Raw genomic sequence first — 27,066 nt, 5'->3', positions numbered from 1 at the left:
TATGCCAGATAAAATATACAGTATCATACTGCATTACAACAGGAACTATGTTTCTCTCTGACAGTTTGTTTTTGTACTGTGCCTTACTTCCACAGTTGAGTGATGTGACTGACTACATTCCCAATACCCATCAACACTTCGAGATTCCCAAAACACTTCGAGATTGATGACAGATTGACCTTTTTTATTATTTCGTAATATAGTGTAACGCTGTTAGTCATTTTTGCTGTATGTTTTTGTAAAGATATGCTTCATTTCCCTGCATAAATTACATTACCATGGTTCTTCTGAGGCGTTTGGTGTACACGTCAAATTATGGATAATTCTGATGTCACAAAAAGGTTTCCTCTGTTCAATTGTTTCCAATGTATTTGTGCCCATGTGTGTGAATGGAAATTGCTAGAGATTGAGGAAACATTATGCCCCTGTGACAAAAACAGGAAATCCTCACCTCTGGTGAACTGGGGGGGGGGCTGTCTATTCCATATTTTGAAGCCTACTAACTGGTGCCTTCAACAGCCTTGTGTCTGAGGCTACATTGCTTGTTATTTTGATGCTGACTTCAAATATGTAGACCACAAGGGGTCAGGCATGCTCCCTTGTGCGATTCATTCTTTTTCAATGAAGAGTTTGAAATTGGAATACCTGAACATTTGCAATAAGAAAACGTTTTTTATTAGATATTTATATTCCACAATAAAATGTACATAAGAACTTGTTTGACTGTGCATATGAAAGTCTATGGCAATATAAATGTCTGGAAGCGAAAGAAACACCTATTTAGGCGAGGTGCTGGTAATATAAATGTCTGTAAATGTCATGCGCTAAAATAGACTAGATGCAAAGTACAGGTGGGGGAAGAAACTACAGTGCCCTCCACTAATATTGGCACCCTTGGTAAATATGAGCAAAACAGGCTGTGGAAAAAAATGTCTTTATTGTTTATCCTCTTGGTCTTTCATTCAAAATATTGACAAAAATCTAACCTTTAATTAAAGTAAAATAATTGAAAATAAATTCATCATAAAACAAATATTTTTCTCAAATATATGTGTGCCACAATTATTGGAACCCCTTCATTCAATACTTTGTGCAACCTCCCTTTGACAAGATAACTGCTCTGAGTCTTCTCCTATAATGCATCATGAGGTTGGAGAACACATGGCAAGGGGTCAGAATCTCTCCAGATCCTTCAGATCCCGAGGTCCACGCTTGTGGACTCTCCTCTTCAGCTCACCCCACAGGTTTTCTATGGGGTTTAGGTTGGGGACTGGGATGCCCATGGCAAAACCTTGATTCTGTGATCAGTGAACCTTTTTTGTGTTGATTTTGAGGTGTGCTTTGGATCATTGTCCTGCTGGAAGATCCAACCACGGCCCAGTTTAAGCTTTCTAGCAGAGGCAGTCAGGTTTTGATTTAATATTTTTGACATTTAACCTTTATTTAATTAGGCAAGTCAGATAAGAACAAATTCTTATTTACAATGACGGCCAAACCAGTGCCAATTGTGCGCCACCCTATGGGACTCCCAATCACGGCTAGATGTGATTCAGCCTGGATTCGAACCAGCGACTGTAGTGATGCCTCTTGCACTGAGATACAGTGCCTTAGACTGCTGCGCCACTCGTAAGCCCTCGGGAGGCTGTAGTGATGCTAGAGGTGTCACTACAGACCCTGGTTTGATCCCGGGCTGTATCCCAACCGGCCATGATCGGGAGTCCCATAGGGTGGCGCACAATTGGCCCAGCGTCATCCGGGTTAGGGGAGGGTTTGGCCGGGTTAGTCCATCATTGTAAAATAAGAATTTGTTCTTAACTGACTTACCTATTTAAATAAAGAAATAGCACTGAGATGCAGTGCCTTAGACCGCTGCGCCACTCAGATGGATACCATGTATCCTAACAAGTTGACCAGTGCCTTTGGAAGAAAAACAGCCCCACAACATCAAAGATCCACCACCATACTTTAAAGTGGGGATGAGGTACTTTCCTACATGGCTATCTTTCCTTCGCCAAACCCAGCTTTTTTGTTTCCAAAAAGCTCTATTTTAGACTCATCTGACCATAGAACCCGGTCCCATTGAAAGTTTCAATAATGTTTGGCAAACTGTAGGCGCTCGAGTTGGATGACAGCAAAGGCTTTTTTTTATGGCAACCCTGCCAAACAACTTGAGGTTATGTAGATGGCGTCTGATCGTGGTTTTGGAGAATTTCTGACCCCAAGACCCAACTAACATCTGCAATTCTCCAGCTGTGATCCTTGGAGATTTTTCAGCCACTAGAACCATCCTCCTCACTGTGTGTGGGGTCAATATAGACATGCGTCCTCTTCCAGGCCGATTGTTAACATCTCCAGTTGTTTTAAACTTCAGTTAGATTTTACTCCTAAGAATTTCTAGGGGTCCCAATAATTGTCACACGTTTCAGAGTAAAATATTTAATTTATTTCACTTTTCTTTTTTTTTCTCAATCATTTTACTTAGATTTTTGTGAATATCTTGAAAGGCAGACATTTTTTCACAGCCTGTTCTACTCATTTACCAATATTAGTGGAGGGCACTAATATTTTATTTCCAAGTAATATTATATTCCACAGAAATATTGTCATCAATAGGTGCATTTTTAGGTTGGTATATTGCCCCCTTGTATGAACTACCTAAGTGAAAAAAAAAGTCTGGTAATCATCTACATAACATAAAAGGGGTACTTCAAACAACTGCTATGCCACTTAAATAAACTAATGCACTGTTAAAATGCTGAATATGAGAACAAACATCCCCAACATTGCAAAACACTGTACAGTGTGTTTGGGACTTTTACCATTGAAGACCATAACATTGAAACCATTAGAACTGCTGTAGCCTGATGGTTTGCTTTTTCAACAGGAATGACCTAACTAATCCAGACCTTTTCTGAAGGGAATAAACCACACACATGGTTCATTTCCTGGACACAGATTAAGCCCAAGAGAAGGACAAACTGAAGGACTGGCTTAAATTGTGAGGATGATCATGAGCAAAAGCTTTTGGTTGCAATCCATTTAATAAACACAAGAGACTAGCCAAACTGATGACATGGTGTGGCAGTAGCAGGAACAGCAACATTACATAATAAGAAAAAGCAATACTACAAGGCGCAGCTCCATGTCAGACATAGCAAACTGATACTGTATACTGGTTATTGGGGTGGGATTGGTGTAGTGTGGGGGGGTCCATGGGTGGATTTGGATCACGTCTTACTCATTTGTCAGGAAGAATGATGGTTCAAATAGGATGTTAGGTACTGTATTTATTTCTCAGAGATCAAATTATATTTCCACAAAATAATGTTTCAGGAATAAAACTTCTGTTTCTAACTACAGAAATAATTTCAGTACAATTCTTGTGCTTTTAGGTGGAACGACACTCACCCCCGTTTGTTCAAGCTGAACCCAGAAACCGCCCCACAACAGCAACACAGAATGCCTAAGGGAACGCATGCAGGATGACACTTTTTCCCCACAGAAGTTACGAATAAAACACAGTCAAAGTTGATTGCATGATAAGTTGTAAGTGTCTTGAGTAACTTTCACCCACTCCAAAGTCATAATCACGTTTTAACAGCGTCACAGTTCTGGATCCCACAGCATTCAGAAGGCATGTGAATTAACTGCCAAATTATTTGCCACATTAATGCCATTGGGGCAACACAGTCGGTTGAGTTAAACAGACTAATTCCCTCTCCGACTTTGACACCATCGGGTACCTCAGGTGTTGTTTCTTCATGTGAGGGATCTTGGTTCGTTTCGGGCTGTTGTTGCGGACGTCTGTTTCTGTGCGGTCTGTTTTGTGATGTCCCTTCTCAGGAGCTGACTCCATGTAGCCATTTGTCTCGTGTCCTTGTTGTCGCTCTCCTTATTACTCCCATCGGATGTTGTAGTCTCCCCATTCCCAAGACTCTCCCCGTCCTCTCCATTAATTTCCTCGTCACTCTCAACCTCTTCTGTTGTGTCCAGCTGATTATCTACTTGTTGAATGTCCAAGGGAGTCTTCTCTTGGGTTGAGTCATCAACACTTTCCACCTCGAGATGAGTCATCGACTTCTACCTTTTGGGTTGCAACGTCACAATTTTCTACCTCTTGGGTTGAGTCATCAACACTTTCCACCTCTCGGCTGATCTCTATGTGGGAGTTGATCTCATCCGTGTGTCATTGGCTGTCCAGCTCAATGGCTGTTACTGTGTCTTTGTCGCGGTCGCTGTCCCCTTCTGAGGTTCTTTCTTGAGCTTCCTCCGCAGGGTTAAGGTCCTCTAGAACTGTCACCTTTAGGCAATCTTGAGAAGTTTCCTCATGGATGTCTAGCTCTGGGCTACTCTGTTTGGGAGGGATTGTCTGTGTAGTCGTGTCTATATGGGTCTCCTCAATGACCCTCTCATTCTTCACCTCTGTTACACACTCCTCCTCCAAGCCGGTGTCCTTTTCACAGTGCGCTTCCACAACTGTCAGCTGTTGACAATCCCCTTGGTGGTGGATCACCTCCTCATGGTCGAGCCTTTCTGGGGTAGATTCTTCATGGCCGTCCCACATAAAGATAGTCTCCACTGGGCTGTGTGTCCCCAGGACGGCCTCTACCTGGAATACATCATGGTCCTCTTGGGTGACCTCTGAGGAAGGGGTCTCACTGAGCTGTAACTCTACAGCGTCTATGTCATGGGGGTCAGCTAGGAACTTCTCAGTCCGTAGGCCCTCTGGCTCACTGGAGGTGAGGTTCACAGGGGTGAGGGGCTCTTCACATTGCAGGGTAGGTAGATGAGGAGCATAGCTGTGGGGAACGAGAAGGCCATGAATTAACAACACTCAACATGACCTTTATACTGACATGTAAAACCTGAAATGCAAGTGTGGGTAACGAATTGACCCCGAGACTGATTTTTCACTTTAAAATGTATGTAAATAAAAAAATACAACGATTGTAAAGTTAAACAAACCATACAACTCTATGCACAAGGACTACTTTTAACAAATTCCACAAAAAGCCCTTTACTTGAAGAACAGTGCATATGCAAAGATTGGTAACAGAATGGCGGTTTGTGCTGTCATTCTGTTACCAAACATTGCATCTGCCGGGATTCAATCCAATCGGCTAGGCACCATAAAGGCAATATTACCGCGGTCGCGGAGATCGCATTCAAAGTAAACGCTGCAGATGTTGGCTCAATTGGAAATTAGTTATGCGGACCGGATTGAATACTGGCCTAAAACAATGTGTTTATTGAACACACTCAAGTCTATTCGGGAGCACACCAGGAGTTTAAACTCAAAACTACACCTCATTTGTGCCTGTGTGGACAGTTGTGCTATTTGATTTGTTGACACTCCAGTCTTACCTCTCCATGGACTCATAAGGAACTGGAGTAAGACTCGGGTCCTGGGCTGAGTCCTCTTCTGAAACCCGGCCCTGATTGTATGAGCTGTAGGTGAGGATGGCCTCTGTCACAGTGTAGGGGGTGTGGCCCTGCACACAGTCCAGGATGTGACCAACTGGCAGTTGGGTTTGCAGGAAGAGGTGGAGCTGGCTATCTGACAGACACACTGTCATGCTACACACTCTGAAGAAAGACAAACACAACGTACGCCAATGTCATGCTCAATGTTGGGGTCTCATTTTATTTGATTAGTCATGTTAAAAAAAGTTCCCTTTGTGCTCATTTCAGGTATGACAATATAATGACCAATAGAGGGAACAACCAAGCACTATAATTGAAATGGTGAAGTCGTAGCTAATTATTAACTTATGAGAGGAACTGACTTGTCCAGAAAGGACTGCAGGCCTTTCCTCCTCTTCTCCAGGAAGTCCTCACCACCAGAGGAGAAGAAGGGCTTGCTGGGAAGGTCTGGGACAGGTCTATAGGACAGACAGGGACAGAAAATAACCCATAGCTCGCAGAACAGGACAACTTCACATTAAAAGTTCCAAATTGATTTTTTTTCTCCAAAAAAGGAGACTGGGGGGGGGGACATTGCTATGACTTACACCAAGCCAGTGTTCTTCTGCATCCTCTTCTTGAGCCAGACAAACTCACTGTAGCGCCGGCGCACACATGACGTCTTGGCCGTGAAGGCCTTGCTGTTGGTCTGTGAGTAAAAAGAGGGTGCATCATAATGTCCCGTGGATACAGACAATGCCAATGGGAGATATGGACAAAAAGTCACACTGTGATAAATTGATCAATTCAATGTTGCGCGATAGCGATGAATACAACTTTTATTTAAATGCAGTTACTTTCCATTAGCGGCAGGGCTCTAGACTGACTTTTTCCAGTGCCAAGTAAGACATGAAAGAATTTATCTATTTATCTAACATGTTCAGGGAACATGGATGGATATTTTGATGTGCAACATGTTAAAATAGGATTGAATGAGCTGATTTATTTTGGGCTCTTTACCGATCAATATGCCTGCATATTTTTGGGGCATATTGGCCTAGGATATATGCTACATAATTCACCCACCTGAGGAAGCGGGAACTCAAAACACATGAGCTAGATTGCTAACTAAATATGATATTGGTGCTGGATAGCCATGTAATTGATCTAACCGTAATTGTAGTATCCTACAAAAACGTTCATCTCCATTACATACTCTGCCAAGTGGTGGTATTTCCTCAATATTGAGAGTGTTTGGCCTCAATTACATTTTGAAATATTGCTCAACTTCCATATGTTTGTGCTTATCAGAAGGCATCTCTCGTTTCACTTCGTGCACAAAGGGGGAGAGGGAGTGAGAGCCAGCAGCGATAACAAGACAGGCCAGATATTTTCATTGCAGGAAGTAGGTTAATGCACATTACTGTTGACCTAGCCTCATTGAGAACCAGGCTTCCCTAATTGGAAAGCTTGGTGAAGTCAATGCCACAAAGTAGCTAAAAAGGGGAAGAAAACCCGGTGTAAATCAGTGATGCCTCGCAACACGTCAAACCAATCAACTGCCTTGCTTGGGCAGAAAGTGTTCAAGCCTTACAGTCATTGGTTCAAGCAGAGGAGTTGTAATGCCTTCAACTTGATTTTGTCTATAGAGCACACCTCTGGCAAAACAGAATGTTTTTCCTCAAGGTTTTCTTCCATTTTCTGCAATGTTGCAATCTAGCACAAGCAACAACTCTGCAAAATGTGTCCTACCCGGTCGGAAAACATTGACGAACACGCAGCACCCCTTCTACGGACATGTGGGGGAAGGGTTCTTTAAACGTAACATTCAATAAAAATTCCATCAGACAATTATAGCCGTTTCGGCTAATGCAAAATTCTCCTGACATTCAAAGTAGGCGTGAATTTTAGGTATGGCTAAGCGAGACTACTGTTGACCAAATAATGGTAAACAAAATTGCTTCGGTACTGTGTCAGTAATTTTAGGTTTATCGTCCCAGCTCTAGCCCAACCACCTTTGTCCCTAGTATTGATAACTATTTGGAGAACAAAATTGACATTTACACTGAGTATACAAAACATTAAACTGCTCTTTCCATGACATAGACTGACCAGGTGAAAGCTATGATCCCTTATTGATGTCACTTGTTAAAGCCACTTCAAATCGGTGTAGATAAAAGGGGATGAGACAGGTTAAAGAAGGATTTTTAAGCGTTGAGACACAGATTTTCTATGTGTGCCATTCAGACGGTGAAAGGGCAAGGCAAAATATTTAAATGCCTTTGAACGGGTTATGGTAGTAGGTGCCAGGAGCACCGGTTTGAGTGAAGAACTGCAACACTGCTGGGTTTTTCACACTCAACAGTTTCCAGTATGTGTCAAGAAAAGGTCCACCACCCAAATGACATACATACAACTGGAAACAACTGTGGGAAGCATTGGCATCAACATGGGCTAGCATCCCTGTGGAACGCTTGACACCTTGTAGAGTCCATGCCCCAACGAATTGAGGCTGTTCTAAAGGCAAAGGGGGGTGGGGGGGTGCAACTCACTAATAGGAAGGTGTTCCTAATGTTTGGCGTACTCAGTGTATATTATTTTGACGTTGCACTTAACAAAATCTGAAGTGTCAGCCAGTCTTGCCACAGAACGAGACACAGCCTGCTTCAGAGAAGCCATTTAGTCTTGAGCCATAATCAATTACCCATTGAACTGATGGCTTCTCATTGATAACATTCCGCTCTAGAAAATATTAACATCTCTCCTAGGACTTATTCTGCTTTTATCAGGTAGTGCTTAGACGACAACTTCCCCAAAGTGAGTCTGCGTTCTTACCCAAACCAAAAGACTTAGATTAACGGTGACATATCCACGCTAAGGTAAAGGCTAGAAATACGGATACCACTGAGGGTTTCTCATTAGCTAGGTTTCCATCCAATTAGCGACAGATTTATGCAAATATTCTAAAATGCACATAAAATATGCATAAAAACAATGTCCACCATTTTCCCACCAGAGATGTGTCTCCATCAAATGTCCTTGTTACGGGTATAAGGCTATGTGTGATGCCGTAGTGCACATAAAATTCCATGTACCGAATAAAAATAAATACATGTTAGGGCCTCCCGAATGTCGCAGTGGTCTAAGACACTGCATAGCAGTGCTAGTTGTGCCACTAGAGATCCTGGTTCGAGTCCAGGCTCTGTCGCAGCCGGCTGCGACCGGGAGACCGATGGGGGGGCGGCGTCCGGGTTTGGCCGGCCGGGATGTCCTTGTCCCATCGCGCTCTAGCAACTCCTGTGGCGGGCCGGCGGCATGCACACTGACACGGTCGCCAGTTGGACGGTGTTTCCTCCGACACATTGGTGCGGCTGGCTTCCGGGTTAAGTGGGCATTGTGTCAAGAAGCAGTGCGGCTTGGCAGGGTTGTGTTTCGGAGGACGCACGGCTCTCGACCTTCGCCTCTCCCGTGTCCGTACGGAAGTTGCAGCGATGGGACAAGACTAACTACCAATTGGATAACACAAAACTGGGGAGAAGGGGTAAAAAAAATAAGATATATATTTTTTAAATAAACAAAAAATAAACTAGTTAACTTCTTTGGGATAGGGGGCAGTATTTTCACGCCCGGTAAAAAAACGTACCCAATTTAACCTGGTTACTACTCCTGCCCAGAAACTAGAATATGCATATAATTAGTCGATTTGGATAGAAAAAACTAAAGTTTCTAAAACTGTTTGAATGGTGTCTGTGAGTATAACAGAACTCATATATGGCAGGCCAAAACCTGAGAAGATTCCATACAGGAAATGCCCTGTCTGACAATTTGTCTGTCTCTGGGCAAAGTACAGCAGCTCTGTTAGTGAGTGGTCAGCCTGGGGACAGTGAGACTGAAGATGCGCGGTCATGAGACTTATCCATTTTTTTCCTTTCAGCCTTTACATTTACATCATTTAGCAGACGCTCTTATCCAGAGCGACTTACAAATTGGTGCATTCACCTTAAGATATCCAGTGGAACAACCACTTTACAATAGTACATCTATATCTTTTTTGGGGGGGGGGTTAGAAGGATTACTATATCCTATCCCAGGTATTCCTTAAAGAGGTGGGGTTTCAGGTGTCTACGGAAGGTGGTGATTGACTCTGCTGTCCTGGCGTCGTGAGGGAGCTTGTTCCACCATTGGGGTGCCAGAGCAGCGAACAGTTTTGACTGGGCTGAGTGGGAACTGTGCTTCCGCAGAGATAGGGGGGCCAGCAGGCCAGAGGTGGATGAACGCAGTGCCCTTGTTTGGGTGTAGGGCCTGATCAGAGCCTGAAGGTACGGAGGTGCCGTTCCCCTCACAGCTCCGTAGGCAAGCACCATGGTCTTGTAGCAGATGCGAGCTTCAACTGGAAGCCAGTGGAGTGTGCGGAGGAGCGGGGTGACGTGAGAGAACTTCGGAAGGTTGAACACCAGACGGGCTGCGGCATTCTGGATGAGTTGTAGGGGTTTAATGGCACAGGCAGGGAGCCCCGCCAACAGGGAGTTGCAGTAATCCAGACGGGAGATGACAAGTGCCTGGATTAGGACCTGCGCCGCTTCCTGTGTAAGGCAGGGTCGTACTCTGCGAATGTTGTATAGCATGAACCTACAGGATCGGGTCACCGCCTTGATGTTAGCGGAGAACGACAGGGTGTTGTCCAGGGTCACGCCGAGGCTCTTAGCACTCTGGGAGGAGGACACAATGGAGTTGTCCACCGTGATGGCGAGATCATGGAAAGGGCAGTCCTTCCCCGGGAGGAAGAGCAGCTCTGTCTTGCCGAGGTTCAGCTTGAGGTGGTGATCCATCATCCACACTGATATGTCTGCCAGACATGCAGAGATGCGATTCGAATGAATACAACATTGCCGGTTAGAATATTTTCGCTATTTTACGAGAAAAATAGCATAAAAATTGATTTTAAACAGCGTTTGACATGCTTCTAAGTACAGTAATGGAATATTTTGAAATTATTTGTCACGAAATGCGCTCGTGCGTCACCCTTCGTATAGTGACCTGAACGCACGAACAAAATGGAGGTATTTGGATATAACTATGGATTATTTGGAACCAAAAGAACATGTTGTTGTTGAAGTAGAAGTCCTGGGAGTGCATTCTGACGAAGAACAGCAAAGGTAATCCAATTTTTCTAATAGTAATTCTGAGTTTAGTGAGCTCCAAACTTGGTGGGTGTCAAATTAGCTAGCCTGTGATGGCCGAGCTATGTACTCAGAATATTGCAAAATGTGCTTTCGCCAAAAAGCTATTTTAAAATCGGACATAGCGATTGCATAAAGGAGTTCTGTATCTATAATTCTTAAAATAATTGTTATGTATTTTGTCAACGTTAATCATGAGTAATTTAGTCAATTCACCGGAAGTATGCGGGGGGAATACTAGTTCTGAACGTCACATGCTAATGTAAAAAGCTGTTTTTTGATATAAATATGAACTTGATTGAACAAAACATGCATGTATTGTATAACATAATGTCCTAGGAGTGTCATCTGATGAAGATCATCAAAGGTTAGTGCTGCATTTAGCTGTGGTTTGGGTTTATGTGACATATATGCTTGCTTGGAAAATGGCTGTGTGATTATTTGTGTCTATGTACTCTCCTAACCTAATCTAATGTTTTGCTTTCGCTGTAAAGCCTTTTTGAAATCGGACAACGTGGTTAGATTAACGAGAGTCTTATCTTTAAAATGGTGTAAAATAGTTGATTGTTTGAGAAAATTGAATTGTGGTATTTTAGTTGGTTTTGTATTTCGCGCCGTGCGATGCCATTGGCTGTTGGCTAGGGGTTCCGCAGGCGGAACGGGGTTCTGCTAGTGGAACGTCTGTCCTCAACAGGTTAAATAGGTTTCCATCACATTATCAAATCTGATAGTTTTGTCACAAAAAATGTGTTATATAGCGAGGGTTTTACAATACCTTTTCCACTGGTGTCACCAACTTTCTCAGTTGATGGCACCAGCACATGATTTGGTCACACACCATCTTCGCCGCTACGTGCCGATAATGACCTGACCCGTGTCCCATACTGCACACGCGTTCCATACAGAACCAGGCTAATAACGACTTGCCATCTTTTACATTAGCATGTTCTTACATGGATTTAGATATGTTTACTCAAACCTACTGGCCCAAAACAGAATTTCGAATGGCCCATTAGTTATTTTATGAATGCATTTATTTTGGGAGATTGCAAAATATAACCTTTCATTCAAGACAGGATAAATATATTGTTTCAGGTGATAATAAAACATGTTTTCTTTAGTTACTTTTTCCTCAACTTGTTTCTCTAACTTTATAGCAAGTCAAGCTTGCTTGGTGATGAGTTGACTAGTTGAATCAAGTGTGTAGTGCTACGGGAAAAACAAACATGTGCACCCCTTTCGTTCTCCAGGACCAGGATAGAGAAATGCTAGATTAGGGTATTGAAGCTGACATCCTCTACCATTGAACTTCAATAATTTCTGTAAATCAGTGCTGTGATTTTCTCACTCCATCCTGCCAGCAATGGGTTGGGTCAACCCTTTCAGCACTCCACCTGTACTGCCACTGTAGCGCAAGTCCACCTCGCAAAGTTTGCATTTCATCACCTTCTCATTTAACTTCTCAAAGTAGCCTATTGCCATACACGACTTCACTGCTATTGCTTCCCTGTCTCTCGCTCTACCATTTTTCCATTTGTTAATGACCATGACGTACGGAGCGCTTTATATCCAAGGCAAATAATTTGAAAGATGCATATCTCCTCCTACTAAACACAAAAAGCATTGTTGCATTAGGTATTTGTTTAATTTTCCCTTTATGATGTTGATGATCACGGCCTGTCAGTGGTAGATTTGTGGTAACTGCACCAGGATTTTACACGGAACAAAAATATAAACACGACATGTAAAGTGTTGGTTCCATGTTTCATGAGTTAAAATAAAAAATTCCCGAAATGTTTCATACGCACAAAAACTGTATTTGTTTCAAATTTTGTGCACAAATTTCATTACATCCCTGTTAGTGAGCATTTCTCCATTGACAAGATAATCCATCCACCTGACAGGTGTAGCATATCAAGAAGCTGATTAAACAACATGATCATTACACAGGTGCACCTTGTGATGGGGACAATAAAAGGCCACTCTAAAATGGGAAGTTGTGTCACACAAACAATGCCACAGATGTCAAGTTGAAGGAGCATGCAATTAGTATGCTGACCGGAGCTGTTGCCAGAGAATTTAATGTTGATTTCTCTACCATAAGTCACCTTCAACATCATTTTAAAGAATTTAATTTAATTTGGCATTACGTCCAACCGACCTCACAACCGCAGACCACATGTAACCACGGCAGCCCAGGACCGCCACATCTGGCTTCTTCACGTGCGGGGTTGCCTGTGACCTGACTGCAGGTTGGTGTCGTGACCAACTTCAGCGGGCAAATGCTCAACTTCAATGGCCACTGGCACGCTGGAGAAGTGTGCTCTTTTTGGATGAATCCCGATTTCAACTGTACCGGGCAAATTGCAGACAACGCGTATGGCGTTGTGTGGGCGAGCGGTTTGCTTGTGAACAGAGTGCCCCTTGGTGGCAGTGAGGTTGTGGTATGGATTTATTTAAATTTACTGATTTCTTTATATGAACTGTAACTCGTTAAAATCTTAGAAATTGTTGCATTTATATTTTTGTTCTGTGTAATTTTGTAAAATAAAAGGTTTTTCAATAAGGGATTTTTCTAAAAGTTAATCATCCCTATGTCATTTAAATCGCTGTCACCCCTAGTGCGTTCTTACCTGAACGAAAAGCCTTGGATTAACGAACGGTGACATCCATGCTATGCTAAAGGATAGAGTTACCGCTTTTCAAGGATGGTACACAGATGCATACAAGTAGTCCCGCTACGACCTTCGCTGAGTCAAACACACCTGCCCCTTTTAGGCCGCCGCTTCCTCATTTTGAGTCCAGGGATTAGGGCCTCGTTCGGAGTAAGCAGATTGTCTAGAGCTGCCAACTCAAGTAGAAATGTTCATCCAAATCGAGGTTAGTAATCGCTGTTTTGATGTCCAGAATCTGTTTCGGTCGTAGAAAATGATGGCGGAGACATTATGTCAAAAACAAAAGTTAAAATCAGTGTAAAAAAAAACAAACACAAAATAGGAGAATTGGTCAGGTAAGACAGATGCCATCCACTGCAGCGCAAACGGGGAGGATTCACTGCTGTTATGCAGTGGATCAATAACTTAAGATGCTCGGGTGTCCACATCACTGAGGACTTAACATGGTCCACACTCACCCACAGTCATGATGCGGGCACAACAGCGCCTCTTTTCCCTCAGGAGGCTGAATAGGTTTAAATATGCTATTGGTACTCCTTGAATATAGCTGACATTCTTGTGCGTTTCATTTTCTTTTACAAGCCCTTCCTCAATGACGCAAAGTTAAAGAAAATAAAACACAAGAATGTCAGCTATATAAAAGCAGCAACAGCGTGTATGTGAGTATGTGGATAGAGCTTGCCAGGTGGTCGTAGAGAGAACAGTCCATGGCTTGGGTGGCTTAAGTCTGGCTATTTCCTTGTAAGAGAGCTTGTAAGTAAGCATTTCACCCGTTGTATTCGGCACATATAAAAAATGTTCTGCATTATGTCCTTCTGATGACTGAATCAAGCACATAGGCTAATGTCAGGAAGGGACAAGGACAGTACAGATTAAGAATTTGAACTGCAGGATTCCATTGTGTTTACAGAGAACAAAGTCAACACTAGATTGTCAAGCAATTTGAATAAAGCCGTCCAATGCAAGACTTCGCTCTCACAGTCACACAGTATCTGCGCATGTGCAAGGGTTCGCTTCATGCTGTTACAGCGTGGTTGCCAGGGCACCAAAACAGCGGAGAAGTTGAGACCCGCGCTTCAAACGCTCTTAGTTTTTGCGGAAATTGACCCACTGCAGTTTACTTTCTGCATCGACATCATGTTGCCGAGTCTACTTTTAAGCATCCAGTTTCTCCAGCTAGCCAGCGCAAAATTTGGTTATGGCTTCGAGAATAAGTCTACATCAAAATAGCTTGATGCTGGTTTAGCAATTCATCACCATGAGTCAAACATCATGGGGAGAGAAAAGTAAACTGCAGAGATTAACAAAAGGCACATGATCATTGTAGAATTCATAACAAATATGTTTACCTCTGAGGAGTTCTGTAAAGCATATTCAGTTAATCAAGTATATTCATGTATTCATAATGTAATTTGTCTAGTTGATCAAAGTGTTTATTAGTATTTAGAAATGTAACTTCGACATAGTGGGAAACGTCATGTGTATAAGCATGTGAATTGAAAATAATTTGGCCTTGAGCTGGGCCTCTAGTGCCCGAAATGATAAGCAGCCAGCAGCAAATCACATTTGTGCAGTGCGTGAAGAGGATAATGGACAGCTATGGAAAATGACCAGTTGATATGTGGGAGTCATGTGCTGGTTGGAAAGTATATATAGAACTTTCTGTAACATTCATATTTTAGTGCATTTTCTTATGACACTTCTGGTTTATAAACGTTTGAAAGTCAGAGGTTTTGTCTCTGGGTCTGTTAAAAGGAAAATGATTAGGAATAGAGTACAAGATTTATCCTTCCATCACCTCCAGCATTCCAACCCACAGGCCATCCACTTTAGTGACATGTAGGTTAATTTGGTGATAGGAGTAGTAATTTGTTTTTCCTGGTCCTGACTCATCTATGACAAATGCACATAATGAGTAAAGAAATGCCAAACTAGCCCTTTCCGATGACTTGGGATCTACAGCTCTAATAAGGACTTACGCACACAGAGACAACTGCTTCTTTGTCAAGTTTAGACAGTAAATGGACACTCACGTGTAGGAATATCTTGAAATCTACGTACGAATTCCAAGACCCGTCATTCTGAACCCGAGGATCTTGGACCCGCACAGCAACAAACTCCTGCAGAGACAAACAAAAGACTGCTTTCACTAATAGAGGGAACTGCAGGCAGTTTGTGTAGCTAAATTGGTGAATCAACAGCTTGCACAGCTAGGAGGAAGTGATACAACATGGTGTTTATGGTTCCATGTCATGGGGACAATCTCAATTGAGCATCCTCGGGTCCTCTCCTCGCCTCCTTCTCAAAACCCATTGGAGGATTAGGTCAGAGGGGCGGGACCTTTACATTTCTCATCAATGGATTTAGATAAGGAGGCGAGGACCCGAGGAGTATGCCATTGAGATTCTCCCATGGATGGCTCGACACTACTGTATATCCTTTTTTCACCCAACAGTTTTGTTTACCAGAGCATACAGTGGAGAAAAGTGTCAGAGTAAATGGGGAGCGAATGAGGGTAACTTACATCTTCTTCGTGATTCTTAATCATCATTCAGAGTATCTGTTAATCCCTTGGAGTGCAATCTGTGTAATAAAAACAAAGAGTATGTTTTTAGTTCCACCTCGAAAAAACAATATATCGGCAGATATATCGGTGACTTTGCTGCCTCCGTAAAAGATGTATTGGAATCGGAAGCAAAAATCTAATTTCGGTCGGACTCTAATTTACATATTTTCGTGATTCTTAATAATCGTTCCGTAGGCTACGCTGCACATGATACATCTGCCAAACGAAGAAGAAACCACAAAATGCAAGAATCAATACCAACGAGTCAGCAAAGGGGAAAACTTTGCCAATGCTTCTCTTCCACAGGTGGCACCTCTCACCGCTCAAGTCTCACTAAAGCACTGTCACATGAGTACATCGGTTTGGGGCCGCAATAATCTTTGTGAAAAACGTACGCATGGACAGCTCAAATGCAGTTAGTCTTTTGCTTCTCTTTGCTGTTAACCATGGGAACAGAAGATTGGGGATGAATTCCTTCACTTGCCCTTTGCCCTCAAGATGACCTCCCTCCTCGTCTTGATAGCACAGAGACGCAACAGGTTTAACTCCTCCACCATCAACCACTCCTGTGTAAAAAAAATAAAAATAAAAAAAAGTATTTGCTCTAGCCACATTGTAAAAACAAATGTTGATACAATTCAAAAGTCACTGACACTAACGTTTGTTTACCCACACTCCCTAGTTATACTAATTTCTGATTAATCATGTTTTGGAATGACAACTTGGGCTAGGCTAGTTGGTTACTTTCATATGTAGTCAGGGTACATTTTAAACGTCTTCTTAAAAATGTGTTTTGAAAGAGCCACAAATAATTAGCCAGCTAACATTAGTTATTCAGAGTTGAGCGCTCCGACCGATATTTCTAAACACTAATTCTACAAGTGTCGAATTGCAAGCAAATGTCGTAGCTTCAATCAATACAAAGATCTGCGGAACTCTGCGCAGTTTCGACGAAATTGTAATTTACTGAAATCATGCCTTGGCATCAATTGAGACGCAATTTCCGTTTCCGGGCAAACTCAAAGTCTTTAAATAAATAAATAAACAGTCGCCATTTTCCCTTCATGATAAATGTTACAGCGCCGACACTTTTGACTTTATTAGCTAAAATATTATGGACAGGAGGAAATCATACACATTTAGTAGAAAATGCTGTGTTAAAATCGAACATGTTCAAGCGGGAGCGGATAGATACCTCGCTGGTACACTCACTGAGCAGATCGACCGACTAGCTAATCTCTAAATCATCTGATACACCTACATGAGATAACTTTGGTTACGTTGGGAAATCCACACAATGTAGAATCGATGCACGTGTACAAAGAATTTTTGAGATCGGAGACGAAGGGGGCGGACACGATATTTAGCTTACACAAGCTCATATTTGATTGATAATAAACTAAACACATTTATAAGAAATTATAACCCAGATTATTTTGCTTATCATAAACATTTGAAGACAGACACTATTTTCCCTCTCGAATAACTCGTTTTGAGGTGAGTTGCATTCTATTCTTGCTAGTCTTCGCTACCTGCACGTTTGTGCTGGGAAATAATGTAATTATAGCTAGCTACAGCGAGTATCTTGCCAACTACAGAAAGATAATGCATTTTTATATACATTGCGTTTTTGTTAGATTAACTAGCTAGCTAACATATTCAGAATGTGCATGCTAGCGATGCTTTTGTTTTCTATTGAAACCAATATGGAGGAAAGTGGCGTGTGTAACTAGTACTCGAGAGCTCGCCTGAATCGGGGATGAACGGTGGCTCTGTAAATAACAGGGAGCACTAGTAACTAGACCGCTAGTTCAGTTTTCAAACGATATTAAACCATTTTTTGGAAAACTGATTATTTGCACTCTGGTCAAGCATGATGCCGTATCACGTAAGAGTTTCTAAACGATTTTTGGTTCACCTCGTATTGTACCCAATGTTGCCAACTGTTTTTCAGTTTGGGCGCTTGGTAGCCTAGTGATTAGAGCGTTGGGCCAGTAACCGAAAGGTTGCATATCGAATCCCCGAGCTGACAAGGTAACAATGTGTCGTTCTGCCACTGTTCCTAGGCCGTCATTGTAAATATGAATGTGTTCTTAACTGACTTGCCTAGTTAAATAAAAAATAAAATAAATCAACTATTTTTCAGTAAGAATCTGTATTGGCTCCTTGTCTTGAGAGGACCGTTTCCGCGACGACGTCACAGCACCAATTCGCCTTGCTGCGGCACAGCTGCTTTCCCAGCGTAGCGTTTTGTCCCCTTTCCCGCCGCACAGCTCCCCTTGTGATTCTCTGCCTGTGTATGCGCTGTTACTGTGATTTCTGTTCCAGACAACTTCTCCCACTCTCGTTTGCAGCATAGTTGTTTGGGAAAATTCGCTAAAGCTATCAAAACTCCCCCAAGGCTATCTGAAAAGTAGCTGCATTTGTCGTTAGACTCTTTTACCAATAAAAGTCGCCGAATGTGTCTAAAAACTCACTAAATAGAGCGACTAAGTCGCTAAATAAGCCCCTAGAAAGGTTTTGACTAAATTGAATTTATTTGACTTTTCGTAATAGGTTAGGAGAACTTACGCAGCAGGTTAGGGTTAGCTAAAATCCCCCCCCCCAAAAAAATACCCCAAAATGTAAATGATACAAGCTGTATCCCTTCTAGTTTTGGACCCCCTAGTGAACGTAGTTTTTCCTCATGTAGTAAAATGACAAACAACGTAAAGGGAATAAAAGCGCCATCTTTAGGCCGGTTGGCCTACTCGTATTGTAAGTGGTTACTTGCCCTCCAGTTGTTGCACAGATTGAAGGATGTGTTTATTCTCCCATCTCCTGCATGATGGCCCAGTAATTCTGCGAGCTAGCTACCGCAACATCTGTGGTCAATTGAGCCCAACAAAAAAATTGTAGCTGCCTGAGGCCACCCTGTCCATATTCTTGTGCTTCTCTCCAGCACTGTACTCATTTGCTATTAGAAATTTGCACACTGGTACTCTTGATGCACATCAATTTTCAGTATCTACAAAAATAAACCATTCACTCCCCAAAGTTCTCACATTTTTTTTGCCCAACTACGTCAATGGCCCATGTTAGAGCCCTGTAAAAATGGTATAGATATGTAGACATTCATGAATCGCTTTCTCTCCAATGCTATTTTTTTATCCTGTCTACCTTGTTGATTCCTGACCCCCATCGCCCCTACTCTTGACGTTGACCAGGAACCAACTGCTGGTCCCACGGTCTACCTGATGAGTATGAGCGAGTCTACAGAACCTTCTAATGATGCTCCCACTCTTACTGAAGGTCTTATAACATTTTACAAATATACAAGCCATTTCTGTTTTGTCTGTGTGGGGTAAGGGAGTAGATGTTTTTGCAAAAGTCAAGCTGCTATTTCTACTAACAAATCTTCTTCTGCAGCAGTGGGTAAACATAGGCGTTTATAATTTATGTGTGGGACTCTGTGATGTTGTGAGTTTCCCATCTACCTCTAATGTGTTTCACTGAATTACAGTATATAATTTGAAAAGGTGATGCTACCACTCACAAGATGCCATAGAGCTCAGCATCTTTAGGCTTTAAAGGGGCAATCTGCAGTTGCTACATACATTTTTGAACTTATAAATGAATGGTAAACATGAGCAAAAAAGACTATCAAATAAATAATACAAATACTGAGCTATATTATATGCACAAAAAAGGGGAACATTTTATACTAGTACAATTGTTCAGAAATTGATTTAACAAGTAATACATTTTTTTTGTTATTTTCTGGTGTGTGCCTGGCCAAAGAGCTCTATTTTCAAAAGGCTCAGTGCCGTTATCCTCGCAATGGGAGGATGCCGGAGTATTGAAAATAACTTTGACATGTCTTTTTAGATTTGTTTTATTACTTGTTAAACAAAATCTCCTCTGAGCAATTGTATTAGTATAAAATAATTGAGCATACGTTATAGCTCAGTTTTTGTATTATTTATTTTATAGTCTTTTTTTGCACATCTTTATCAAGGGTGTCAATAATTTAGGTCATGATCCTACTGTATACCCATTGATTCTTAAAGAAAATAACTTATAAATGCCTCATTAACTTAAACTGTCTTACCACCTCAGAACCCAAAATATAAGCTTGGTTTACTCCAATGTTTGTAAACATTGCAAATGTTATTAAACACTGTCTAGCATCAACATGCTTAAAACTATACTTTTCATATCTTGGGTGGTCAGTCCTTGTAGTATATGAATTTGAGAGTGGTTACATTTCTCCAGGCCCATCCCTTAGCTTTTTTTTTAACCAAAACAGAGGCGGGGAATTCGCTTTGTTATTGTTTCAACTGCGGATTACCCCTTTAGTCAAAAGTTCAGTATAAGTGTCACCTCAACAGAGTGGCCGTTTTCTGGAGCCGTGATTTGCTGCTCCTGCACCCACAGCCCACATTTCCCCTGCATCTGCAGACAACATTTCCCCTGCACCTGCAGACATCAATCCCCCTGCACCTGCAGACATCAATGCACCTGCAGACATCAATCCCCCTGCACCTGCAGACACCAATCCCTCTGCACCTGCAGACATCATTCCCCCTGCAGCTGCAGACATCATTCCCCCTGCACCCACAGCCTCCACCCAGTCTCAGGTGACGATGACAACGCCGGCTGAGAAGACACAGGAGAAGAAGGCAGAGGATGTGGTGCCCGTGGAGGAAGAGGAGGAGGAAGAAGAATATGTGGTGGAGAAGGTCTTGAATCGAAGAGTCGTGAAAGGAAGAGTGGAGTACCTTCTCAAGTGGAAAGGCTTTTCGGAGTGAGTTTCCACAATATCCCTAGTGTGTGGATTGCTTGTATTGACCAATCAAAACACCACTTTCCCTCCAATGCCGTTTTCGGGCTTAATTAACACCTGCCTGTATGTTTATCCAGTGATGACAACACATGGGAACCAGAGGATAATTTGGACTGTCCGGACCTGATTGCACAGTTTCTGCAGAAACAGAAATCGGCTCATGAGTCTGTGGGTAAGAGGAAGTCTGCAGAGACTAGTGTGGAAGGAGAGGAAAGTCGACCCAAGAAGAGAAAAGATGACGTAAGTCCTAAAGACCGAAGCATGTACACAGATGCAATCATTTGTCTTTGCTCTGTCACATTGATTGACTGTGATTCACTGTGTTTTAGCCAGAGAAACTAAGGGGCTTCGCTCGAGGATTGGATCCAGAAAGGATTATTGGTGCCACTGACTCCACTGGAGAACTCATGTTCCTCATGAAATGGTTTGTATAGCCTTTAATTGCCCTATTCATTTGAATTTATTTGAACCTTTATTTATACTGCTTACTAGACCTAATCATGGAGCAGTAGCATGTTAACTCACGTTGTGCATACTGTCTACCTGTCAATTCCCAAACAGCGTAGATCAGCATACATTTCAAACTAGTCCTTGCTGGTCTGATGCTGGTCAAACTGGTCTGACCAGCAGTGACTAGCTCAGGAATAGGCAACAAGATTAAGCCGCGGGATGATTTTTGTAGGAGGGCCGAACCTAATAATTTGTAAACTGCAAACTGACCACAACTAAACCCATAAAGAGATTGTTATTTTCAAATCCAATCATTCATACCTTGATTACATTGAGACACAATTCTCTTTTTTCTTTTCTCGTGGGAATACTTGGGAACAGATTTCTTAAATGAAACACATTTTTAGCCAAATTCCGGTGATTTTAGTAATTTCTGACTGAACTAAAAACCCTTAACGCTTACCTTAACCATTTTACATTTCAACTTCAATGGGGTGACGTCCGTTGGACTTTCTAAGGATTCTGTATAGCAAGGACCATTTTTAGAATTTTAAAGCTCAGCCAAGTTCAAATTGGAATACAATGTCAGATATATTGTTTATTTATACAACAGATTAATGTGATATCACTGTGCGTGCTTCATCTAACAGCAGAACCAAATGACCTGGATAGCAGTTGCGATTACATTAAAAGTCCATAATTTAAGTGATCAATGCTGTTCAAGATTCTCCACTGATTATTACAGTAATTGTGAAGATCTCCACAGACCTGCGATTAACTATGCATGCTATCTTGAACATTCACGCTTTATATGATTACATAACAAGAAATGTACAGTGCATTTGGAATGTATAAAGACCCTTGACTTTTTCCATATATTGTTACGTTACAGCCTTTTCTAAAGTTGATTTTTTTTTGATTCCCTCATCAATCTACATACCATATCCCATAATGACGAAGCAAAAACAGGTTTAGAAATTTAAAACATGGAAATATCACATTTAAATAAGTATTCAGACCCTTTACTCAATACTTTGTTGAAGCACCTTTGGCAGCGATTACAGCCTCGAATCTTCTTGGGTATGACACTACAAGCTTGGCACATCTGTATTTGGGGAGTTTCTCCCATTCTCTGCAGGTTGGATGGGGAGCGTCGCTACACAGCTATTTTCAGGTCTCGCCAGAGAAGTTCGATCGGGTTCAAGTCTGGGCTCTGGCTGGGCCACTCAAGGACATTCAGAGACTTGTCCCGAAGCCACTCCTGCATTGTCTTGGCTGTGTGCTTATGGATCGTTGTCCTGTTAGAAGGTGAACCTTTGCCCCAGTCTGAGAACCTGCGCCAGAGCACTCAGGACTTCATCAAGGATCTCTCTGTACTTTACTCTGTTCATCTTTCCCTCGATTCTGACTAGTCTCCCAGTTCCTGCCACTGAAAAACATCCCCACAGCATGATGCTGCCACCACCATGCTTCACTGTAGGGATGGTGCCAGGTTTCCTTCAGACGTAACGCTTGGCATTCCGGCCAAAGAGTTCAATCTTGGTTTCATCAGACCAATGAAGCTTGTTTCTCATGGTCTGAGAGATCTTTAGGTGACTTTTGGCAAACTCCAAGTGGGCTGTCATGTGCCTTTTACTGAGGAGTGGCTTCCGTCTGGCCACTCTACCATAAATGCCTGATTGGTGGAGTGCTGCAGAGATGGTTGTCCTTCTGGAAGGTTCTCCCATCTGAACTCTAGAGCTCTGTCAGTGACCATCAGGTTCTTGGTCACCTCCCTGACCAAGACCCTTCTCCCCCGATTGCTCAGTTTGGCCGGGCGGCCAGATCTAAGAAGAGTCTTGGTGGTTCCAAACGTCTTCTATTTGAGAATGATGGAGGCCACTGTGTTCTTGGGGACATTCAATGCTGCAGAAAGTTTTTGGTACCCCAGATCTGTGCCTTGACACAATCCTGTCTTAGCGCTCTACGGACAATTCCTTCAACATCATGGCTTTGTTTTTGCTCTGACATGCACTGTCAACTGTGGGACCATATATATATATATATATACACACACAGGTGTGTGCCTTTCCAAATCATGTCCAATCAATTGAATTTACCACAGGTGGACTCCAATCAAATTGTAGAAACATCTGGTAGGCCTGATCACAACAGTGGTAGGCCTGATCACAGACAACGACGATCACCTCAACGTAGCCAAGACTAAGGAGACGATTGTGGACTACAGGAAAAGGAGGACCGAGCACGCCCCCATTCTCATCGACGAGGCTGTAGTGGAGCAGGTTGAGAGCTTCAAGTTCCTCGGTGTCCACATCAACAACAAACTAGAATGGTCCAAACACACCAAGACAGTCGTGAAGAGGGCACGACAAAGCCTATTCCCCCTCATGAAACTAAAAAGATTTGGCATGGGTCCTGAGATCCTCAAAAGGTTCTACAGCTGCAACATCGAGAGCATCCTGACTGGTTGCATCACTGCCTGGTACGGCAATTGCTCGGCCTCTGACCGCAAGGCACTACAGAGGGTAGTGCGTACGGCCCAGTACATCACTGGGGCTAAGCTGCCTGCCATTCAGGACCTCTATACCAGAGGAAGGCCCTAAAAATTGTCAAAGACCCCAGCCACCCCAGTCATAGACTGTTCTCTCTACTACCGCATGGCAAGCGGTACCGGAGTGCCAAGTCTAGGACAAAAAGGCTTCTCAACAGTTTTTACCCCCAAGCCATAAGACTCCTGAACAGGTAATTAAATGGCTACCCGGACTATTTGCATTGTGTGCCCCCCCAACCCTCTTTTTATGCTGCTGCTACTCTCTGTTTATCATATATGCATAGTCACTTTATCTATACATTCATGTACATACTACCTCAATTGGGCCGACCAACCAGTGCTCCTGCACATTGGCTAACCGGGCTATCTGGATTGTGTCCCGCCACCCACCACCTGCCAACCCCTCTTTTACGCTACTGATGATGAACTCTCTGTTCATCATATATGCATAGTCACTTTAACCATATCTACATGTACATACTACCTCAATCAGCCTGACTAACCGGTGTCTGTATGTAGCCTCGCTACTGTATATAGCCTCGCTACTGTATATAGCCTGTCTTTTTACTGTTGTTTTTTTCTTTACTTACCTATTGGTCACCTAACACCTTTTTTTTTTTTTTGCACTATTGGTTAGAGCCTGTAAGTAAGCATTTCACTGTAAGGTTGTATTCGGCGTATGTGACAAACTTTGATTTGATTTGATCTCAAGGATGCTCAATGGAAACAGGATGCACCTGAGCTCAATTTCGAGTCTCATAGCAAAAGGTCTGAATACCTATGTAAATAAGGTACTTCTGTTTATTTGAAAAAAATGTGCTAAACATTTTTTATTGAATCCATTTTAGAATAAGGCTGTAACAAAATGTAGAAAAAGTCAAGGGGTCTGAATACTTTCTGAATGCACTGTATAATTACAGTAATCTCATTGTGACCATGGCTATTTACTGTATTGCAAAAAATTATATTGAATTGTTTGGTTGACAACACAATCAAATATCAACATTTTTAAAGGAGATTTATCTACTGCTTGGATAGTTTCATCTGCCACTGACTTAGTCTGGTTTTAATTCCAGTTTGTCTACAAATTAATAACTGACATGTTGGATTCACGTCTCCATCTCAACCAAAAATCTAAGTCATAGAATAGGATTAAATCAAACTTTAAATGCACTTTAAATAACGTTTGATTTGATTTAGTCCTTTTCTTTAACTTGCATTTTTGGTTGATGTTGGATTCACATCTCCATATCAATTTTTAACTTTTAGACAAGCTGGAATTAAAGCCAGACTAATTCAGTGGCAGATGAAACTATCCAAGCAGAAGGTCCTTCTTCAATGTTGATATTTGGTTGCGTTGACAACCAAACACAATAATATCACTAAATATCATTACATTTTAAATTAACTAGAGCTTGAAACCCTAGGTCTATTGTATTGTCTATTTTTTTATTTATTCGTGATTGAAGTCAAACAATTGCTGTTGATGACTTTGTAAATGCTATATACTGTAGGCTTAAATGGCATCATTGATGATTGGTAAAGTATGGTCACATTTCATTTGCTCTGTTAAACCTACCCTTTGGAATGACTTTGATAGCAAATTTGACATTGTGCAAATTCAACATATTTTATACATGGTTTCTGTCAATTTGGTTACCGTGATGCCGTAATCCTGAGGTTTAAATTTCACCCTCAAAACAAGCTTACCTGACTTTTTTTTTCTCCCCAAATCCAATGTATTTTCCATGTAGATTCCACATCACAATAAGTTGTCAAATTACATTGAAACAACATTAGTTCAACCAGATGGTGCCCAGTGGGATGTCTTAAATAAGTAAGCACTTTGATGCTGGTTTTGCTGGTCACCAGCATCAAAGTGTCCAAAACCCAACGAAGGCTGGTCACCAGCATATGCTGGTCTATGCTGGTTTTTTTCAGCAGGGTATGCATCAATGAAAACAACAATAATCCATTGTGTTCATCTCCCCATTCCTTGCATCCTGACCTACAGATGCGGTCAAATATATTTTACATTTTTAAATTTAACCTTTATTTAACGAGGCAAGTCAGTTAAGAACAAACTCTTATTTACAATGACGACCTACCCCGGACGACGCTGGGCCAATTGTGCGCCGCCCTATGGGACTCCCAATCATGGCCGGATGTGATATTGTCACCCTTGCACTTTGCAATGGAAATATTTACCTGCAATTTACCACATGCAAGCTAAATTAACAAGAATCATTGTCTCCAACCTAGTTCATTTGAATAATTTAGTCCAGGACATTTGAAGTGAAATCTAAATTTAATTTAAAGAATGTCTTGGTCCTGTGCGGTTGTAAATCAAACAAATGCACGTGTAAACACAACTTTTTTCCCCAACTTATTTTAGAACAAACTGAATCATGCAACGGTGCCAATATATTTCACCGCATCTGTATGCTTCATGGCATCACTACAATCCCTGAATTAGCCACAACCCTCCACTTAAGTACTCATCCAACTCGTGGTTCTTTCCACACGGCCTGTTCTTGTAGGAAAAACTCTGATGAAGCAGACCTGGTACCTGCTAAGGAGGCAAACGTGAAGTGTCCACAGGTGGTCATATCCTTCTACGAGGAGCGGCTTACGTGGCACTCTTACCCCACCGAGGAGAAGGAGGATGACAAGAACTAGCCGTTTGGTGTCAAGCTGGTTCTGAAGACTATAGAGGTAGTGCAAGGGCATATGGGTTCTAGGCAGAGGGTCTGAAAAAGCAAGATAGCATTTGGACTCCCTTTTTGGCTTAATATCACCCATCAGGTTAAACTCTTATCTGGATATGATCAGTCAATACAGGCTATGGGTTATCTTGAGGAAACACAACCCTGGAAGAAATATATAATGCAGTGTTAATTTTTAAAGATTCACTTCAGTGATGGTTTATTTGGATACTACAAGATAATTTTCACATGGCACACTTGATTAAGAGGTACAGACCTTTTTGCTATGACATTACTGTATAGGCTGGTGGAGATGTTATCATTCATAGTGTTGTAAACAGGAGAACAGTGCCATTTTGTCTTTTAACGTAAATGTTTTGTAGCTTTTAGTGCAAAACGATGTTAATCTGTGCTCATTTTGTGACGGTTTTATTCGTGTATTAAGGTGACTTGTTGAAAACCATATCTTTTTACTTTGCTCATTTGTCCATCTTATCATTCTAACATTTTCATAAACAGAACTTGCTTGTCTGTTTTTGGAGAATAAACAACTTTTTGTTACAGTTGTCTCAGTATCATTCTGACAAATAGCTACAAGTTTGTGGAAATAGTTGGATAGCTACATTTATAAAGGCTTGACGTATCTTCACAAAACCTAATGAACGGACATCCTATTCCCCCCCAAAGTATACTTTTATGTATACATTTCAC

The 27,066-nt window shown here is 41.9% G+C and overlaps 3 protein-coding genes across 14 annotated transcripts in view; 2 read left to right on the top strand and 1 right to left on the bottom strand.

Annotated features, from left to right (window-relative positions):
• The window catches only part of LOC106579312 (src kinase-associated phosphoprotein 1), a 35,677-nt gene extending 34,959 nt beyond the window's left edge, over positions 1 to 718 (top strand). Inside the window, exon 13 of the mRNA XM_014159125.2 lies at positions 96 to 718. The gene's annotated coding sequence lies outside the window, so the exon portion shown is untranslated. The remainder of the gene's footprint in view (positions 1 to 95) is intronic.
• Positions 653 to 18,027, bottom strand: snx11 (sorting nexin 11). 11 transcript variants are annotated; one of them, NM_001165304.1, is given in 9 exon segments: positions 653 to 877; positions 2,630 to 4,799; positions 5,365 to 5,586; positions 5,787 to 5,882; positions 6,012 to 6,112; positions 15,292 to 15,378; positions 15,783 to 15,841; positions 16,309 to 16,390; positions 17,743 to 18,027. In NM_001165304.1, coding segments are annotated over 6 exon segments (1,146 nt in total). In that variant the 5' UTR covers positions 15,810 to 15,841; positions 16,309 to 16,390; positions 17,743 to 18,027; the 3' UTR covers positions 653 to 877; positions 2,630 to 4,186.
• Positions 16,857 to 26,918, top strand: cbx1b (chromobox homolog 1b (HP1 beta homolog Drosophila)). Of its 2 annotated transcripts, none has more exons than XM_014158513.2 (6): positions 16,857 to 17,321; positions 19,031 to 19,115; positions 20,265 to 20,610; positions 20,727 to 20,889; positions 20,979 to 21,073; positions 26,191 to 26,918. In XM_014158513.2, the coding sequence occupies exons 2-6, from the start codon at positions 19,061 to 19,063 to the stop codon at positions 26,327 to 26,329; spliced, it is 798 nt and encodes a 265-aa protein (XP_014013988.1). In that variant the 5' UTR covers positions 16,857 to 17,321; positions 19,031 to 19,060; the 3' UTR covers positions 26,330 to 26,918. The 2 variants fall into 2 exon arrangements, with proteins under 2 accessions (XP_014013988.1, NP_001158757.1); NM_001165285.2 differs by having other exon boundaries at positions 17,167 to 17,321; positions 20,241 to 20,610; positions 26,191 to 26,872.
• Positions 26,919 to 27,066: the final 148 nt, after the last annotated feature.

This window comes from Salmo salar, chromosome ssa19 (assembly GCF_905237065.1).
Source record: "Salmo salar chromosome ssa19, Ssal_v3.1, whole genome shotgun sequence".
NCBI classification, from domain to species: Eukaryota; Metazoa; Chordata; class Actinopteri; order Salmoniformes; family Salmonidae; genus Salmo; species Salmo salar.
The sequence above is the reverse complement of the archived record's forward strand: the minus strand, read 5'-3'. Positions and strand labels throughout refer to the sequence as shown.

What these genes read in the sequence shown, in the direction of transcription:
- cbx1b (NM_001165285.2), top strand. Translation starts at nt 19,061, where the DNA reads ATGAGTATGAGCGAGTCTACAGAACCTTCTAATGATGCTCCCACTCTT. An exon ending in TGCTCCCACTCTTACTGAAG is followed by an intron (nt 19,116 to 20,240) that starts GTCTTATAACAT and finishes CTGCACCCACAG; the next exon opens with CCCACATTTCCCCTGCATCT. An exon ending in AAGTGGAAAGGCTTTTCGGA is followed by an intron (nt 20,611 to 20,726) that starts GTGAGTTTCCAC and finishes ATGTTTATCCAG; the next exon opens with TGATGACAACACATGGGAAC.
- snx11 (XM_014158519.2), bottom strand. Translation starts at nt 15,809, where the DNA reads ATGATGATTAAGAATCACGAAGAAGAT. An exon ending in ATTTCAAGATATTCCTACAC is followed by an intron (nt 6,113 to 15,291) that starts GTGAGTGTCCAT and finishes TTTTACTCACAG; the next exon opens with ACCAACAGCAAGGCCTTCAC. An exon ending in CTGCAGTCCTTTCTGGACAA is followed by an intron (nt 5,587 to 5,786) that starts GTCAGTTCCTCT and finishes GTCTTTCTTCAG; the next exon opens with AGTGTGTAGCATGACAGTGT.